The sequence below is a fragment of the Canis lupus genome, chromosome 3 (genome assembly GCF_011100685.1).
Source record: "Canis lupus familiaris isolate Mischka breed German Shepherd chromosome 3, alternate assembly UU_Cfam_GSD_1.0, whole genome shotgun sequence".
NCBI classification, from domain to species: Eukaryota; Metazoa; Chordata; class Mammalia; order Carnivora; family Canidae; genus Canis; species Canis lupus.
In genome coordinates, this window is record NC_049224.1 from 46,490,810 (window position 1) to 46,508,237 (window position 17,428).

General features: G+C 40.6%; 1 protein-coding gene across 10 annotated transcripts in view; it reads right to left on the bottom strand.

Annotated features, from left to right (window-relative positions):
- MCTP2 (multiple C2 and transmembrane domain containing 2) overlaps positions 1-17,428 on the bottom strand; it is a 245,082-nt gene that overhangs the window by 166,137 nt on the left and 61,517 nt on the right. For 9 of the 10 annotated variants that reach the window (XM_038532734.1, XM_038532731.1, XM_038532729.1 and 6 more), the window contains 2 exons: positions 11,996-12,058; positions 10,697-10,805 (listed from right to left, as the gene is read on the bottom strand). In XM_038532734.1, the coding sequence (XP_038388662.1) occupies positions 10,697-10,805; positions 11,996-12,058 (172 nt within the window). The remainder of the gene's footprint in view (positions 1-10,696; positions 10,806-11,995; positions 12,059-17,428) is intronic. The other variant, XM_038532739.1, reaches the window with a different exon arrangement.

The window sequence follows — 17,428 nt, forward strand, 5'->3', positions numbered from 1 at the left end:
ATGGTACACTCTGTAAAACAAACAACAACAAAAAAAGGCCATGTCTGCCCAGGTTGATCACTATGAAATCTCAGGGGCATTTTCTGATCAAATATAAAAGAGGGAAAATAAAACCATCAATTCATAATGGAGTCCTTACTCCAATCACTAAAATCTAGCCTCTCCTTCATTTCTGCTGTTGCACAAACTCAAAGTTGGAATTGGTCTCAGAAAACACCCTTCACCTCCACCACCCTTTGCCCCCAATGGGGACAGGGGAGCTGGGGTGAGAGGAGGAAATAATCTATTGCAAAAAGAGACAAAAGTGAAAAACACGTAAAAGGTAAAACAAATTATCAAGAAACTGGAAAGAAAGGTAATTATAAGGCCTTTCTTATGGTGGAAATGCCACGAGTCCTTCCTTTCCCAGAAGGTAAATGTGAAAATAAACTACAAATAAGGATAAAGACACCTAGACACACTAATAATAATTCTTACTGTTTATTGTGTGCTATTGCATTTCCTCCAGCCCCACCCACATCCCCACAAACATGCACAGCAGATGAACCCCCACAACCTTCCCTAGATGGTATCTGAGTTAGCACTCAAACCCAGGAGGTCTGCTCTCAGGGTCCGGGACTCGTGCTTGTACCAAAACTTTGCATTATGGCCCAAAAGCAAATGATGGATTTTTTTGGACACAGCAGGATAAATGGAAGATGTTGGGGTCTGTCCCAGGCTCAACAGATCTGTCCAAAGGCTAAGGGGATGGTGTACCACTCAGAACACACCTGCCAGGAAGTTGTATGGCTGCTCCTCAGTACACAACATGATGGAGCACAGAGTTCTAGAAACACCCTGCCTGTCCCTTACAGGCTTCTCTCTAGCTCTAATTTAGGGTGTCTTTTCTTCTTACATAAGACCTATATAATCATAAAAAAATTAAAATGATAAAAATTAGCCTATTAAATAGCAAAAGGAAAAGAGGTCTAAAATCAGAGGTACCAGATATTTGAACATTTTGGTTGCAGATCAGTAACTTACTAAACACCTACCACATGGCAGGCTTCTCACACTAGTGGGACCTCTTTAATCTTCTAAGTCATTTTTCCAAATTGGAAAATGACTTATCCAACATTATTCTTCCTGCAGTGTGCAAATGAAGCTGTTACTGCTCTGAAAGCGAAGGTCGACCATCTGTGTGTGCTGGAAAAGGATAAAGAGAAGTTTGCTAGATGAATGTGCCCTGAATTTTCATCACCTAAAACTCACGTCAAAAAGAACCATCAACCCTCAATCCACAGGCCTCTCGTAGAAGTGATTTGTACAGCCCCACTGATCACCTTCCAATGAATTCCCTCCAAGGACTTTTCTTTCCCTTTTGCAACACTGCAAAATGGCCACCAGAGGGCACCAGCAACACAGTGTTCTTCCAGGGCACCGCTGGACAGGGCGGTAACTGCCTTCACTCACATCAACAGAAAGCAGGGTTTAACGCAAGGGCTCTTGTTTTCCAGGAATTAATGCTCAAGGTTTTTTGTGTGTGGGTTTTTTTTTGTTTTGTTTTGTTTTAGATTATTTATATATCTATTCATGAAAGACACAGAGTGAGAGGCAGAGACATAGCCAGAGGGGGAAGCAGGCTCCCAATGTAGGACTCCATCCCAGGATCCCAGGATCACGCCCTGAGCCAAAGGCAGATTCTCAGCCATTGAGCCACCCAGGTGCCCCTAATGCTCAAAGTTTTAACGGGATTTGAGCTGAGCATTCTTCCCAGGATTAGAGCCCTTCCCATGCATGTCACAGAGTGGTGCTCACTCTAGGCCTAGCAAGCAGGGCTGTTGGCATGACTGCTACCAGCTTTAAGACCCCAAAATATCTTCTTGACTACATTTCCTTGCAAGGGAAACTGAGTCCCAGTTTAATTCTCTCTATGCATCAGCCTAATTATAGAGTAGAAGGACTTTAAATTGATCATATCATATTGCTTGTGCTTTACCAATCTGGAAAGATCAGGCCCTCCCAAAGTGTTACTAGATTCAGATGGGGAACCCAAAATGACTGTGTGTCTTATTTGGTGAAAAACATTACAGCCTGTAGATCCTCCCAGAGGGGGGAAAATGGGAAGGAAATGAAGCATATAAAGTTGTATAAAAGGAAGTGAGGATGAGGAAAAGGGAAGTAAAGTGGAAAAAAAAAAAAAAAAAAGATGACAGGGCAGGAGCGGGGTTTAAACAAAGACAGGCCAAAAGCTATAGGCAGTAACTGGGATATAGCAGAACTGTGGGAGTGCTGTGCTCTCCCCCTCCTAAAGATTGCTCAAGATGAACGTAATACGATGCCTGGATGCTTACAGCATTTAAGTAGGGCTCATTCCTAGAAAGACCACTAGATCACCCCCACGGTGTTCAGCAGAAAGAATGAGGCTGCCTAATAAGTATTGAGCTCCCCAAGACTGGACTGAGTTCAGTCAAGACTAAAACGCCACATGCTAGAGAATCGAAAGCAATTCTTGAAAAACCAGAAAAAAGACCTGTAAGGGGCAATCTTCTAAATGTGGCCATACTTCTAGAACAACCTAACTAAAACCTTTCTGCCTCCCCGGTGCCATTCTTACATCCACGATGACTTGTGGATTAGGAGTCATGTCCAGGACAGAGAGTGAGTAGTCATCCACTAACTTCAGTTTTTTTGAATGGCCTGTAGTTTTGCTGGGTTTATTCAGTCTATGTATGTACACCTGCACCCACAACATGCCTATATATTCTATACAGGGGATAGACAGGTTGACAAGACCCTGTGATGCCCTGAGTAGCAACTATGTAGCACTATGTTGTGGATACCACTGCTAAACCTGTCCATTGTTCTGAAGCCAGAGCTCCCTCCTAATTCTGCCCAAAGAACAATTAACAAGCTTATAGTTGAACAAATTTTGCCAAAACCCCCAGAAAAGTTTCCAAATTCTACCTTGATAGTCTATTTAACAAACCAGCACTGCGTGTGAGCCAGAGAAATGAGACATTTAGATAAAACATCCACAGCACTCTTTACATGAAGGACGTCCACCATCCAAGCCTGGCTGACAGCATCATAACTTAGAGGAGTGCCCTCATTTCTAAGGCTTCTCCCCACTTGTTTCCGGATAGACCAAACTACTCAAAGTTTCCAATCCTCAGCCACAAACCTTGCAAGCTCACTGTAATGCCGTTTCTTGATATGTCAGAAATGACTTTTCCTAAGACAGATACCATGGCTTTCCACTTTATTGCCTGATAAAAATATAAGGGGAAAATGGTTTTTTACCAATGAGTATCTCCAGATATTTTTTCATTATTTGAGGTCAAATGTTTCCTAGGTACCTCAAAAAGCATGAGCTTCAAAACTTCATTACTTCCCAATTTAGTTTATTTTCAATAAAGTTTTACTTTGCTACACTAAAAAGCTGTTTCTTAGAGCAAAACTCCAAAATCAGATCATAATATTCTAAGACAGAAGTTGGCAAACTTGAGCCCATAGGTCAAATCCAGCCCACTGCTTGTTTTGGTAAATAAAGGTGTATTAAAGCACAGTCGTGACCATTAGTGTACATAGTATCTTTAGATGCAGATTGTAACCAAGAATTCTTTCTATCTGGCTGTTTGGAAAACCACTAACATTTTTCATGTTAGAAAACAGTAAATAATAAACAAGATGTGATATAGTACATTGGATCACTTATGTCAGTTGAGTACAATGCATTATTGGCACCTAAGAGTCACATTTTCAAGGAGTTCTTCCTTTCCTCTTCAGCTATGCAATTATAGACCATATAAGGAAATGAATCATTAAAATGGATCTAAAGATAATGGCTGTTTTGGCACTTTCCCAGCAGAGGTAAGTAGTTGTCACTGAGCCCTGATGACCCATAAATCCCAAAATATTTACTTTCTGGCCCTGTACCGAAAAAGTTGCCAGTCCATGTTCTAGACAGAAAGTTACATAAGTGGTACTGATTATGTAACAATCTAAAGAAAATACCAAACTCTTTCCGCAGAGGATGATTCATCAAAAACAGTTTTTCTCCTTAAACATTCAAAAATGAGACTGTGCAATTACCTTAAATATCCCAGAACAGTCCCTCTAGAGCCAAAGGTGCAAAACATTTCAACAACACTCCAAAGACCTACCTGTCCTAATTGAAAATCAATGATTTGATCAATTGGATCTATTCTATTTTAGGCTTAAACATTAAATACATGATTCAGTATAAGGAAAATAAAATGTAACCAAACTCCTGTGCTTTAGGTCTAGCATAGAGGGTACAGGGGTACTAACAAATTGACACAGGCTAAGGACCAAGATCCAAGGTCACTGATGGGGATGTTGATGTGGAACACTGGGAGTCAGGAATATATGCTATTCTCATTACTATTATTCATTAATAACTATAATAACATGCATTAGTCTTTATTGACTATTTCCTTTTCATCAATTCTAACGACTATATTATAAGGGAGGTCACATCATGCCTATTTTACCAATTGGTAAATTTCAGAGAGGTTGAGTGAGTTGTTGTAGGAGGTCCCAAGCTGGGAAGTTGGCTGTAAGGTCCCAATCCTCTTTGTGATCCCACTGAGCCACCCAGTTTGCTCTGAATGCTGCCTTCCCTGCTGTTTCCCTACATAACCTTGGTAAGTCATTTAGCCTCTGGACTTCAGTCTTCTAAATTAAAGCTTCTGTTGGATCAGCCATTCTAGCAGGTGATCTGTACGAGGTCCTGCATTTCTAAAATCATGTAAACCTTTTCCCTGACTTTCACCACCAGTCTCAGGAGAGAAGCAGCACAGTGCTCGTCTCATAGAAGGGAGCCAACCATGCTCACTAAGTGAAGGAGTAAAGGAGTGAGAGTGACCAAATTCTCTTCCCTTCGGGGAAGATATTTTCCCTCTTACTACAGTCTTTAACATTCCTTTTAAGTACGGCACTTAAGGTGGATTTCCTTAATGATGAACTAAAATATATTAAAAGCATTCTATGTGTAAACCATCAGTATGGTTCAGTAGGATATACAAAGATGAATAAAATGGTCACTCAGCTAATATAATGCTGATATCGTAATAGGGCAAATTGGTCATTTATTCAATTAAGGGTAAAAGTGTATGTTTCATAGAGGTAAAATTTTTATAGGCTTGAGATGGAGAGTATTTGTGCCTGTGATAAACATAAAAGATGACAAAGTGGCATCTGAATGAATCTCGAAGGATATTTAGTATTGTATCAAATAGCTATCAAGCTTATAGCCACATAACTAGAGGTCATGTTTCTTTGAATACTGTAAGTTTGTGGATAATTCAGAAATCCTTTTGCATTTAGTATTTTGTCATATTATACAGCCTCTGTACTTAATTATGTTAACTAGCTAATACCAAATTACATCATGTTCAAAGAATATAAATTAAGAATGCTAGAGAAAAAATATGCAAGGAGGAAAAGCCCCATATGTTGTGCCTAATACAGAATTGAAACTCTACCTACCAGGAGAAGCAAATGTTTCTTCTCATGTGCTAACACATACTGATGGACAGTGGCTCCCTACAGCAACAGTGCTCAAGTGTCCTTCCTGGACCAACTACACCAGGATCACCTGGGAACTTGTTAGAAATATGAAACCATGGGCACCTGGGTGGCTCAGTTGGTTAGGTGTCTGCTTTCAACTCAGGTCATTATCTCAGAGTCCTGGGATTGAGTCTTACATTGGACTTCCTGCTTGCTAGGGAATCTGCTTCTTCCTCTACCTTTTCCCCCTGCTTGTGCTGTCTCTCTCTCTCTCATGCTCTCTCTCTTAAACAAATAAGTGAAATCTTTAAAAAAAAAGGAAGGAAGGAAGGAAGGAAGGAAGGAAGGAAGGAAGGAAGGAAGGAAGGAAGGAGGAAGGAAGAAGGAAGGAAGGAAGTGGGGAGGGAGGGAGGGAGGAGGAGGGAGGGAGGAATTAAAGAAGAAAAAGGACTAAGAGAAAGAAAAGAAAGAAAGCAGGGAATCTAGGAAAGGAAGGAAGCGAGGGAAGGTAAGGCTATCCTAACGGACACGGACAGGAAAGGACAAGGATCTAAGGAAGGAAGGAATGCGGGGCGGGGAGGGTAAGGTGAGGCAGGAGGAGGGAGGTGACGTAAGGAAGAGAAAGAGAGAGTGAGAGAAGAGGGTAACAGGATAGAAAAGGAATAGGGTGAGGAACCGAGGAGCAAGGACTCAGATAAAAGGAAGGAAGGGAGAGGAAGGAGGAAGGAAGGAAGGAAGGAAGGAAAGGAAGGAAAGAAGGAAGGAGGAAAGGAAGGAAGGAAGAAGAAAGAAAGAGAAAAGAAAAGAGAAAAGAAAAGAAAGAAAAGAAAAAGAAAAGAAAAGAAAAGAAGAAAAGAAAAGAAAAGAAAAGAAAGAAAAAAAGAAAAAAGAAAAAGAAAAGAAAAAGAAAAAGAAAAGAAAAGAAAAGAAAGAAAAGAAAAAGAAAAGAAAAGAAGAAAAGAAAAGAAAAAAGAAAGAAAGAAAAGAAAGAAAAGAAAAAAGGAAAAAGGAAAGGAAATCCAATCCTCAGGCCCCACCTCAGACTTGCTAAATCAGAAACTCTGGGGGTGGACAATGTGTGCTTTCCTCAGCCCTCCAGGCTACCCTGATCTTCATTCAAGTTTTAAAACTACTGATCCAAAGGACTATGTTGGATAAAATTCTGATGCTGGGTTGGGTCCCATAGAAAATTTAATTGTACTGATAAATAATGTCAGAAACCAGGCAAGATGTCAGGAGTGGGAGCCTATATAATAGTTAGGAGCTCTGCCTAAATCAACAGTGCCCACTTGAACACCACCTTTCCTTGAGTGGTCTCTGGAACATTTCCCTGATCACTAACATAACGTAAGGCTTAGGAAAATTAAGCAGAAATTAACAGAGTCACTATGTAGGAAGGCATACCATACCTCAAAGTGTAGAAAAAGAATTGGCTGGGAGAGAGATATTTTCTCAATAATTATTAACTCTCCCAATAAACAAACAAACAAACAAACAAAAACCAGACAAGAACAGTCACTACTGGTTACCAAAGATATAGGTGTTGGAACAGCACAGTTTATGACCTCGATGCCTTACTAGGTATTATATTTGGATCATATTAAGTTTACACAAGATAAAGCCAAAGTCATATGATGTTTAACTTTGATGAAATTATTCAGAGGTGACAATGGCTGGGATTATAGCACAGACTACAGTTTCTCTTCTGTCTCTAAAAGGAAGGTATGGAGCATGAGCATACATACTCCAGTGATTTTCTGACGTGTGCAATGGCTTCTTTATCATATACTAAGTTTACTGACCATCAACTAAAAATCTGCTGTAAGTGTATCCTTATGATATATATGTCAAGGGTGGTGGAGACAGATAACTCACTCTGGAAGAAAGATCCAGAGAGGTTGGGTAAACTACAAAGGGGGCAGCTGGTTTGTAGAAGTAGTCCAGGGCCTGTACTGATCTCCAAAGCTACAAAATATTAGAGGAATTCCAAAAATTTAAAACAAAACATGTTTTTTAGAAGTTTAGAATAGCTTCTTACTAGTAAAGTTAAATACATTCTCCATGGTACACCCTCCAGATAAGCTGTCATAAAACAAGCTCGATAATGATCTTAGCTTGTCAGAGGCACCCAGGGAACACCATGCAAATTCAGAGCAAGAGTCGGGATGTTTATGGGAGTTAACTTTACACTGATTTATGATTGTTTCCTGGATGTTATTTCAGGTGTGAAATGCTATGTGACCAAATAATTAAAAACAACATAAGAGATGGAGTTACTAAAATGTAATATGTTTATCATGATAGCACACAAGTGATAAAACACTGAAAGTCACACAATTGATAGGCAAGAAATTTTATGATTTTGATAGAAAACATAATTTGCCAACAAGTAAAATATGGTATTTTTTTTTCACTACTTTGAAATCCTGCATCTGAGAAAATAAAAAAAGAGAGAAATTTTGTTTAAAAAAAAATGGAGGGGCACCCGGGTGGCACAGCCAGTTAAGCAACGGACTCTTGGTTTCAGTCATCAGGTCATGAGATCAGGCCTCATGTAGGGCTCGTGCTCAGTGCATAGAGTCTACTTCAGATTTTCTCTCTCCCTCTCCCTCTGCCCTTCTGCTTGTGCTCTCTCTAAATAAATAATTAAATACTTTTTTTTAAGTGGGGATATTTTATATAGCCTGAAATATGGAAGTTAGGTGAGATCAGATTGACAGATGAATCTACAGTCTAAAATATGAGCAGAAGAAAGTCATAGCAAAGTTTTCAGAAGCAGAGTTGGGCAGGAAAATGTGAGAGTGGCAGGTAAGCCATGGATGCTCTGAGTTTGCAGGCAGGAGATACAGGAATTAGAAGACAGCCTGAGAAATTATCAGGGTAACCAGTTGGCACAACAAACATACAGCAGCCAGGTGGGCCAGCACCATCCTCTCCCCTTGATGCTAAGTGATAACTAGCAAGAGCCCTTGAATGCAAGCATGAGTAAGTATGGGTAGTAAGCCAGAGTGGAAAGCTTTAAGTGATAAGCAGTAACCAGGAACAGGTGATAATTGGGAGGAATGGGAAGAAGCCAGTTTGAACTACTGGCTCAGCCTGTCCGGTCGCATGTCCCAGTCATCCTCACTATCAGGAAAGATAGGACACAGTAAGAAAAAATGGGATCCATGAATGGCAGGACAGGGACACAGAAATAAACAAAAAGATAAGCAGCAAACATGCCAAACTGGAATATCTAAGGGATGAAGCACAGAACAAGAGATTTTAAATGTACACTTAATATTCTCAAAAACAAGATGGCATCATCTCATTTATGAAACAATCATAGATGATATAAAATTTTTTAAATGGCAATTCAATACATGAATACAATAGCACAATGGTCACAATGGACAATAAAATGAGAAAGCTAGAAGACCAAGACTTTTTTCCCTGCAAGAAAAAAGTCATGGGAAGAATGAGAAAGAAAAGCTAACAGACACAGAGAACAGACGGAAGGGTCTATGAGGCACTTTCTCCATTTCATGTTCCAGAACAGAGTAGAAAGGAAGCAACAGGACAAACTACCCAAGACCTGCAGGAAGACATTCAATTCCCTAGATTAGAAGTTCCTTCTTACTAAACGAAATAAAATTTTAAAAGGTACCATAAATAAAACTCAAATATATTTGCCTGTAAAGAAATGTAAAGTCTCTGAAGGACAAAATCAGTCATAAAAATAAAAGATAAGCAACAGACTGAGAGGAAAAAAATACTTGCAACCTGTAACAAACAACCATTAATGCTGAAAGTTATAAAGAATTAAGAAGAGAGAAGAAAAAGCCCAACTGAAAACTGAACAAACAATACAGAAATTTAAAAAAAAGGAAATACAAATGCCACATACATTATCATAATAATCTGCAAAGTATAAATTAAAACAAGGAGAATTGACACCCAACCTATGAGAGTGCCAAAAACTAAGAGCAAAAGAGTGGATACTCGATAGTGAGGAGGTGGGGTAATTGTTAACATATTGCAGGAGAGCATATATTTTGTACCTCCTGGAGGGCAATTTGCCAGGATCTCTTAAGTTAAACAGTGTGCATCCCCTGGATCCTGACTTCTATTTCCAGGTTCTCTCCTGGCTGCTAACAATAGTTAGCGTTCATGAAGTGCTAGAAGCCAGATGTAGCTTAAAGTGCTTTATAGAAGTTAGTACCTTCAATACTCCTAATGGCCTATAATGAGGGTTAATATTACTATCCTCATTTTACAGATGAGGAAACTAAGTCAGAGAGGGGTCAAAGAACATTTCTTAAATCAAACAACAATAAATGGAGAAGGGCAGAATTTGAGCCCCAGCACTCTGGCTGGACTGTCAGCTCTTCAACATGTGCTATTTTTTTTGGTAAGATATCATCTATTTATATGCATAAAAAACACAGGGTGTTTATTACAGTATCATTTATATTCCTGAAGTGTAGGAAAAAGCAGCAATTGTCAGTAGAGACACAGAGGAATAACACATCAGAATATGGAATATTATGTAGTATTTAAATGAAAGGAGACACATTTACATGGCCAAACATGGTCAATCTTGAATACATATTTAGTGAAGCACAAAAAAGCTTATTACAGAGGAATATGGACATTATAGTATTTTAATTAAAAATATACACATGTGTGTTTGTGTACAGTAAATGCACAGAATTAGTGGAAAAAGTGAACAAGTCAAATCATATGCAGATAACAGATATTATCCTGAGGGAGAGGAGCCCCATGGGATTTCAGGGCAGGAGAGGGATGCAGTTCAAAGGGCATTTCCATCTAGTGTGTGTTTGATGACCTCACACCTAAAGATAAATTCATGTCTTTTGTTATGTATAATCAAAGTAGAATCAAGGGAACATTGAGCAGTTACTATATTCCAGGCACAAAGCTATTATAGTGGCCTTTACCTCATTTAAAACAACTTTATGTGATTGTTACTCTTATCATTTTTGTTATTCATTTAATAACAGTAAACAACAGTAAGACTCAGTGGATCTAGATAATTTGCTGCAAAGGCCTTGATACCTTAGAGGTGCAGATTTGAGTTCTGCTCTGTTACAAGAGATGAGAAAGGCAAACAAACAACATAGAAACAGGAATAGAGAAATGGGTGTGCAGGCTACAGATGGCACCACAGAGCCAGGCTTACCACAGCGATCTCGGATGACCAGGTTCCGGCCTTCTTTCAGGTGTATGGTGAGGAGGTACGCAAAAGGACTGGGCAGGTTACTCAGCTCATCGCCGGCTTCCCCAAACATCTACACAGATGGAGAAGTAAGTTAAGCATGCTGTCTGGGGACTCAGAAAGAAAATTTCAGAGCAACAACAAAAGTAACTACAAAGGCAAATCTTTAAGCTTCACCTCCCACCACCCACACAGATGGCTTGGTTACAGTGCTTTATTAACACATCCTTTATGTTTCCCACCAGCAGGATTTTATCAGAATTCCTGAATTATCTTTGCAATAAACTCTATCCCCCCGCAAAAAAAATCACACAAGTGGTAGGCCAGTATCTAAAACACCCTTAAACCTAGTGATTTCCTGTAGGATTCTTCTAGAACTCTCATGGTGGAGCACCAAGGGAGGAGGTAGCATGCAGAAGTGTGTCTGTGATGCTGGCGCCCCCAGACGTGTGTTTGCACTCAGATACAAAGTGGCTTCTTCATTTTCTCCACCATCCCACCAAGCCCTTCACCCTGGCATACCTCCCCTCTATGTGTAATAAAAAACATTTCAGTTCATGACCACTTAGGGGTGAGCCTCCTGTACCCACATGTCCGTCAGACCGCCAGACACATGCCCATCCCATGTCCATATGTGACACACTCGGAGTGCTTTCCCCTTTGCATATTTTTCCTCCATTCCCTGGACCCCACTGTGGTGTCTCCTCCACTCACCCTCAGCCTTGCCTTCCCTCAACACAGCTCACTTCCTCATCCAGGAATGCATCAACTCCTACCAGCCACAATGTCAACTTCAAGTCTATTTTTGAATATTTATTAAATGAATCCAATGAAAGTATTGAACTAGAGTTTTGCAATAGTTCAAATTTTTGTCTTCCAAAGATAAGGGACAGATAAAGTAATTTACTATTCACTTATCTGACATTCAATTAATCGATCTTGTGGCTAGGTCTTCCCTTGACAACCTTCTTTTGAAAGTTTCCCCACCCAGGTTTCAAAGCACTTCAGAATGGCTCTGTCTCCTTTATGATCCCACTCAAATGCATAGCTGCTCTGTATTTTTAGAAAAATCTGTGCCAGTCTGACAAATCGATAGACCCTGAATTAATCTTTTCCAGCTATAAGGTGCAAGGCCTGTCTTTGTAGATGGATACGGTTTAGCATTCTTTAAAAACAGGCAAAAAACCCTCACAGATCCAAACACCTGATAAGAAATACTTATAATATTTAATCTTGTGTTTGTTTTTAAGGAATTTCACTCACAGATTGCTCTTCAAAATGTTGGGATGTTAGAGAAGCATTCAGATCACCACTTTCACACAGCTTCTGTGAAAAAGAAAAAAAAATCCCACTTTCAAAAAAGCAAAATGGTATCAACCTATAAGGATACCCTGTATCAGCTCTTTCTCTTTGAATCTGCCATCTGCATGCTCAGTTTCAAGTACAAAGGCTGCCTTCCCACATGTGTGGCAAGTCTTGGCAGTAAAAGTTTGATTCTGTGGAGTCCCTCTGGCTACAGCCTCTACCATCTTAGTTATTGATCAGAGCGTGGATAAGGCTGATTCTGTTCTACCACCGGGCTACTCCATCATCCCTTGTTCATCCAGGGCTTAGTGTGCAAACAGCTTCATTCTGGTGAATGCAATGGGAGGAGCAGAGCCGTCCCATCAGGCTCCTCCCAGGGTGGGCCGGCCTGGCCCTCTGCCACCATAGAGAAAAATGGGTGGAACACATGCCAGAGACCTGAGGTTGTCACTCAGAAGGAAACATTTCAAAATGTGATTTGGAAGATCCTCCAAACATACCCTTCATGAGTCTGCGCAATCAACCACCAACCAAAAAGTAAGAAATGCAAATTCTGAACAAATGATCTCAGAATGGGAGGCACCTATGTTTCCTAATTTAAGATAGGAATTGATCCCACAGGGCAACAAAATGGGCAATGTTTGTAGTTAGTGGGGGATATAGTAGACATGTACAACGTGTGAGTTTTGTATGCACAAATTGGGGCCCAGGAGAGCTTTCAGACTTTTTGAGGGTTTCTGGGCTGGATATAAAGATGGCTGTCTGTGTGGAAAGGCAGAGTGGAAGGGACATGAGCTAATGGTCTACCGGGATTTTGGATATGTTCCTGTCTGGCTGAGGTATCAGCCAGGGCTGATTTCTTGGGTGAGAAACACAGGATTTCTCCCTCCAAACAAGGCTAGTAACTCTGAAGTTTTGGGCAAACTGAGGCATGCAGCAGACCTGCAGAGACTTGCTTGGATGACCATGAACTACTGAGGGTAGACATGGGGGCCAAGGACACTGTGGTCACTGGTCTTTCCCATCCATGGTATCCATCCAGGAAGTCCTGACACAAGTCAAAGATCCTGCCCTCTAAGACACTGACACACATGCATGCACACATGCACACTATCAGTCTCAAGTAGAGCTTCAGGCAGCAAGAGATATTTGGGTTCCCAAGCAGGAGGGCAGTTCTTCAGCCCCCAGGAGGAATGGAGGGATGGTGAGGGACTGCAGACAAGCTAGGGTCCTCTGGTACACCCCCTCTGCATGCAGTGAGATCACGAAATGCTGCAACCAGAAAACAATGAGCTTTGATCACAAGATGACCTGAGGCCTCACACATCTTCCCCAGGAAGGACAGAGGCCCCACAGCTCCTATGTCTGTGGTTCTCACACAGGCCTCTTTTTATGCCGGTCCCAGCCCTTATGTCCCTTGAGTGTGAATATAATTCATTGACTTAAGGTTCGTTCACCAGGATCAAGGGTGATTTCAAACACTTTGATCTTTCCCTAAGGCTCCCAGCACTGAGGTCACTAGAGGCCTCTGGCCCTGGAAATACCAACACTGCCCAACCAGGAAACAAGCCCTAACCCTCAATGTGGGAGACCTGTTAGACCAGAAAAGATACACCAGCAGAGCCTTCACGAGTCACCTCCTCCTCTGGCTCTTCATACCTCCTCTGTTGGTCTATGAAAAACACATCCAGGTAAGTTGGACAGAACTATCTGAAGACCACTTCATGAGGACAATAAGAACCTTAGTCAATTCCCCCAGTTCCTCTTTTTTTTTCCCAAGATTTTATTTATCCATTTATGAGAGACACACACAGAGGCAGAGACACAGGCAGAGGGAGAAGTAGGCTCCCTGTGGGGATCCTGATGTGGGACTTGATCCCAGGACCCCAGGATCATGACCTGAGCCGAAGGCAGATGCTCAACTACTGAGCCACCCAGGTGCCCTGACTCCCCCAGTTTCAAAAGATCTGTCCTCCAGCATTTTACACCACACACTATTATTTCTTGGAAGCGTAGCAGCTCTCCTACCTGATTTACAAAACTAAGAGAGACCAGACATGTCTTCAACGTACACAGTCAGCAAAGTCCCATCTGCTGACTGATCCTGTGCAGCCTGAAGACCCATCAGTAATGTCTCCCATTTTAGGAAATACACCAAGGCTCCACTTAATCATTCCTGTGCAAAGGCAATTCCACAAAGCTACCAGTGCCGGGCTCAGAATTTCCATTCAGGGTGCATGGTTATGAGCCAGATTGTGGTGGTCCAGAATCTTCTACTGCCAAGTACAACGGTGGATGGATAGGAGCTTTAAAGCATCACTCCTCCAGAGGGCACACCAAACACACTCTCTCCCAAATTGGCCTCACTCTACTTAATGATAATGTTAATTAAGAGACAAAATTAGTCCACATAACCACCATCACTTACACGCTATCAAAAATGTACACAGAGCTGCTATTCATATATGCGATAAGTCTTCCACTTACAACAACATGGAAATTAAATGTGAAGAATGACATTAATTCAATATTATGGCTGGTTTTACTCACAGGAAAGTCACAGAACTTAAAGTTATGATTCCCACAGCCACCGTAACTGTCACACACCATATATACACACCAACCAAGGAAAGTGATCGCCATAAAGAAGAGTGGAAATGCTACATAGGCACCAAGGACCAAGTTATGGCTGCTGGGGGACACATAACCTCGAATATTCCCCTACATTCTGCATAGAGCCTAAGGTATTATCCACTGCATAGGAGTTACATTATTTCATTTCTTTATAAATCTAGTAACTACAACAATGAGTTTTTCTTTAAAAAAAAAAAAGATTTTATTTATTTATTCATGAGGGACATAGAAAGAGAGGCAGAGACATAGGCAGAGGGAGAAGCAGGCTCAATGCAGGGAACCTGATGGGGGGACTTGATCCCAGGACCCCAGGATTATGATCTGACCAAAAGACAGATGCTCAACCACTGAGCCACCCAGGCACCCCCGGGTTTTTCTTTAAAATGAGCACAATTACGATTTTCCTCATAGGAATCCCTGGTACCCCACAATCACTTGAATATATTTTTGATGTTCTCAACAAGCATATTCAAACACTCTGAGTTTTAATTTTACTTATGAAAAATAAACACACAAATATTGACTTTTTGTATACAAAAGTACTACAAATTTTTAACCCAGGTATATATTTATGGGACCACCACAAGAATCAAGACATAACAGTTCTGTCACCCAATAACACTCATTCATGCCATCCCACTGGGGTTAAACCAGCCCCAAACACAGGAACCAGTTATCTGTCTTCCTTATGTAGTTTCACCTTTTCCAGAATAACCTACACATGCACTAACACTGTATGCAAATTTCTGACACTGATCACTTTCACTCAGCACAATGCCTTTGAAATCCAGCCAAGTGGCCCTTGTATAAATTACCCCAACCTTTTTCATGGCTGAATAGTATTCCACATGCCATAGTTTATCCAAAAGTGCTGGTTTCATAAATTTCAATCAAATTCTTTCTAAGGACTCAAGGAAAGATTAAAAACAAATTGATTACTGAATGCTAAAAGGTTTAATATGACAGGGGTGCCTGAGTGGCTCAGTCAGTTAAGTGTCCAACTCTCGATTTCAGCTCAGGTCATGATCTCAGGGTTGTAAGATCAAGCCTCGAATCAGGCTCCACACTGGGTGTAGAGCCTGCTTAAGATTCTCTCTCTCCTTCTTCCTTTGTTCCTTCCCCCCACCACTTGTGCATGTGCTCACGCGCTCTCTCTCTCTCTCTTTCTCTCTCAAAAAAAAGAAATAATATGAAAAAATGGTCTTATTATACTCAGGAACAAAAAAATGCAGCACCAGCATCTTGGCATGAAAATTAGTATAAGGTTAGCCATCACACATGCAACTCTCACTGCTGCTTCTTGGATGAGTAGCTTTTGGTTTGGTTTGTTTTTTAATGACAGAGTTTGCATTGGTATTTCTATTCTACCTAAATAGAAATTGGTGAGACGATAATATGTTTTGCATTCTCTTTAGATGAGAGCTCTCTATCTACAAGAATGCAAATTTATTAGAATTCAGCAGGATATGGGCCAATATTAGCATGGATGGGCCAATTATATAATAAAAGAAGATCTCCCCTAGTCACCAAGGACCTTAAGAGCAAGACACTGATGTGAATAAACATTTCTCTTCTGTGTACACTAAATGTGATCTTGTACAAATACCACCTCCCATGTGGCTCATCGGAAGGCTCTCACCATGAAGTATACACAGGAAGCCAAATTATAAACCATGTAAACAATCACTGGGTGTTTAAACTTCAGTACAAGGAGACATAAACCCACATCCAAGAAAGCTAAATGAGCCAAAACCTAGCTGAGAAGAGCACTCTACAGTCTCTGAAAAATCCTAAGAGTATGTCAGTATAACAAACCATACATGTGATACATATTGACTTAATGATTGTAGCCACACCTAGGTTCCTGAGACTCAGAACACTCTGGATGTCAATAGTCATAAACACAGATACCTATAGGACAAAGGAAGTAGCAAAATGAGCAAAGGGGATGGAATAGCTAGACAGACCCTGAAGCAGAGCCTGTATACAGTGACAGAATCAAAACAACCCACATGGCAATGAGAGAACAAAATTAAGATGTCTGTTCAGAAAAATTCACGTCTAGCAAATAGCTGAGTTTATGCATACTAAATTTTTCCACAACTTTTCAGGAGGCTATTGATCATTCAATTGAGGTATTTAGTTTCCCCCCACTCCCAAGATTGTTCTCTGGAAGTGATTACCCTGGAATAATGATGTGCAAAATATAAGTCATGTGTGTGCGCATGTGTGTACATATATATCTTACTCAGTTGCATGTCAGTATAAAGCAGTGGTCAGTAAATTATAACCCACCACCCGTTTTTATAGATTAGTTTTAAACTTTGGAGCACATCCCCACCTACTCATTTACATATTGTCTATGGCTGATCGCATGATACAATATCAAGGCCGAGAAGATGCAAAACAGGCACTGTGGGCCATACAGCTAGACATATTTATTATCTGGCCTTTCATGGAAAAAGCTTGCCAACCCCTGGTATAATCAACCTTACTTTTCATGTTCAGTAATATTTGTCCACTGACCTTCTACACATTGTTTTCATGCTTGTTATCAGTAGGTAGTTTAAAAGAATAATGGTCCCCTTTACATTTGCTTAGACCTTTATATTTTACAAATACCCACATGCTCCTATTAACTTCTTATAAGAGCCCACAGGCTATCATCAGTATCACCAATTTACAAATAAGGAAGCCAAAGCAAAGAGGAAAATGGATTGCTGAAGGGAAACCAAAGTGTTAGGCCTTCTCTTGAGT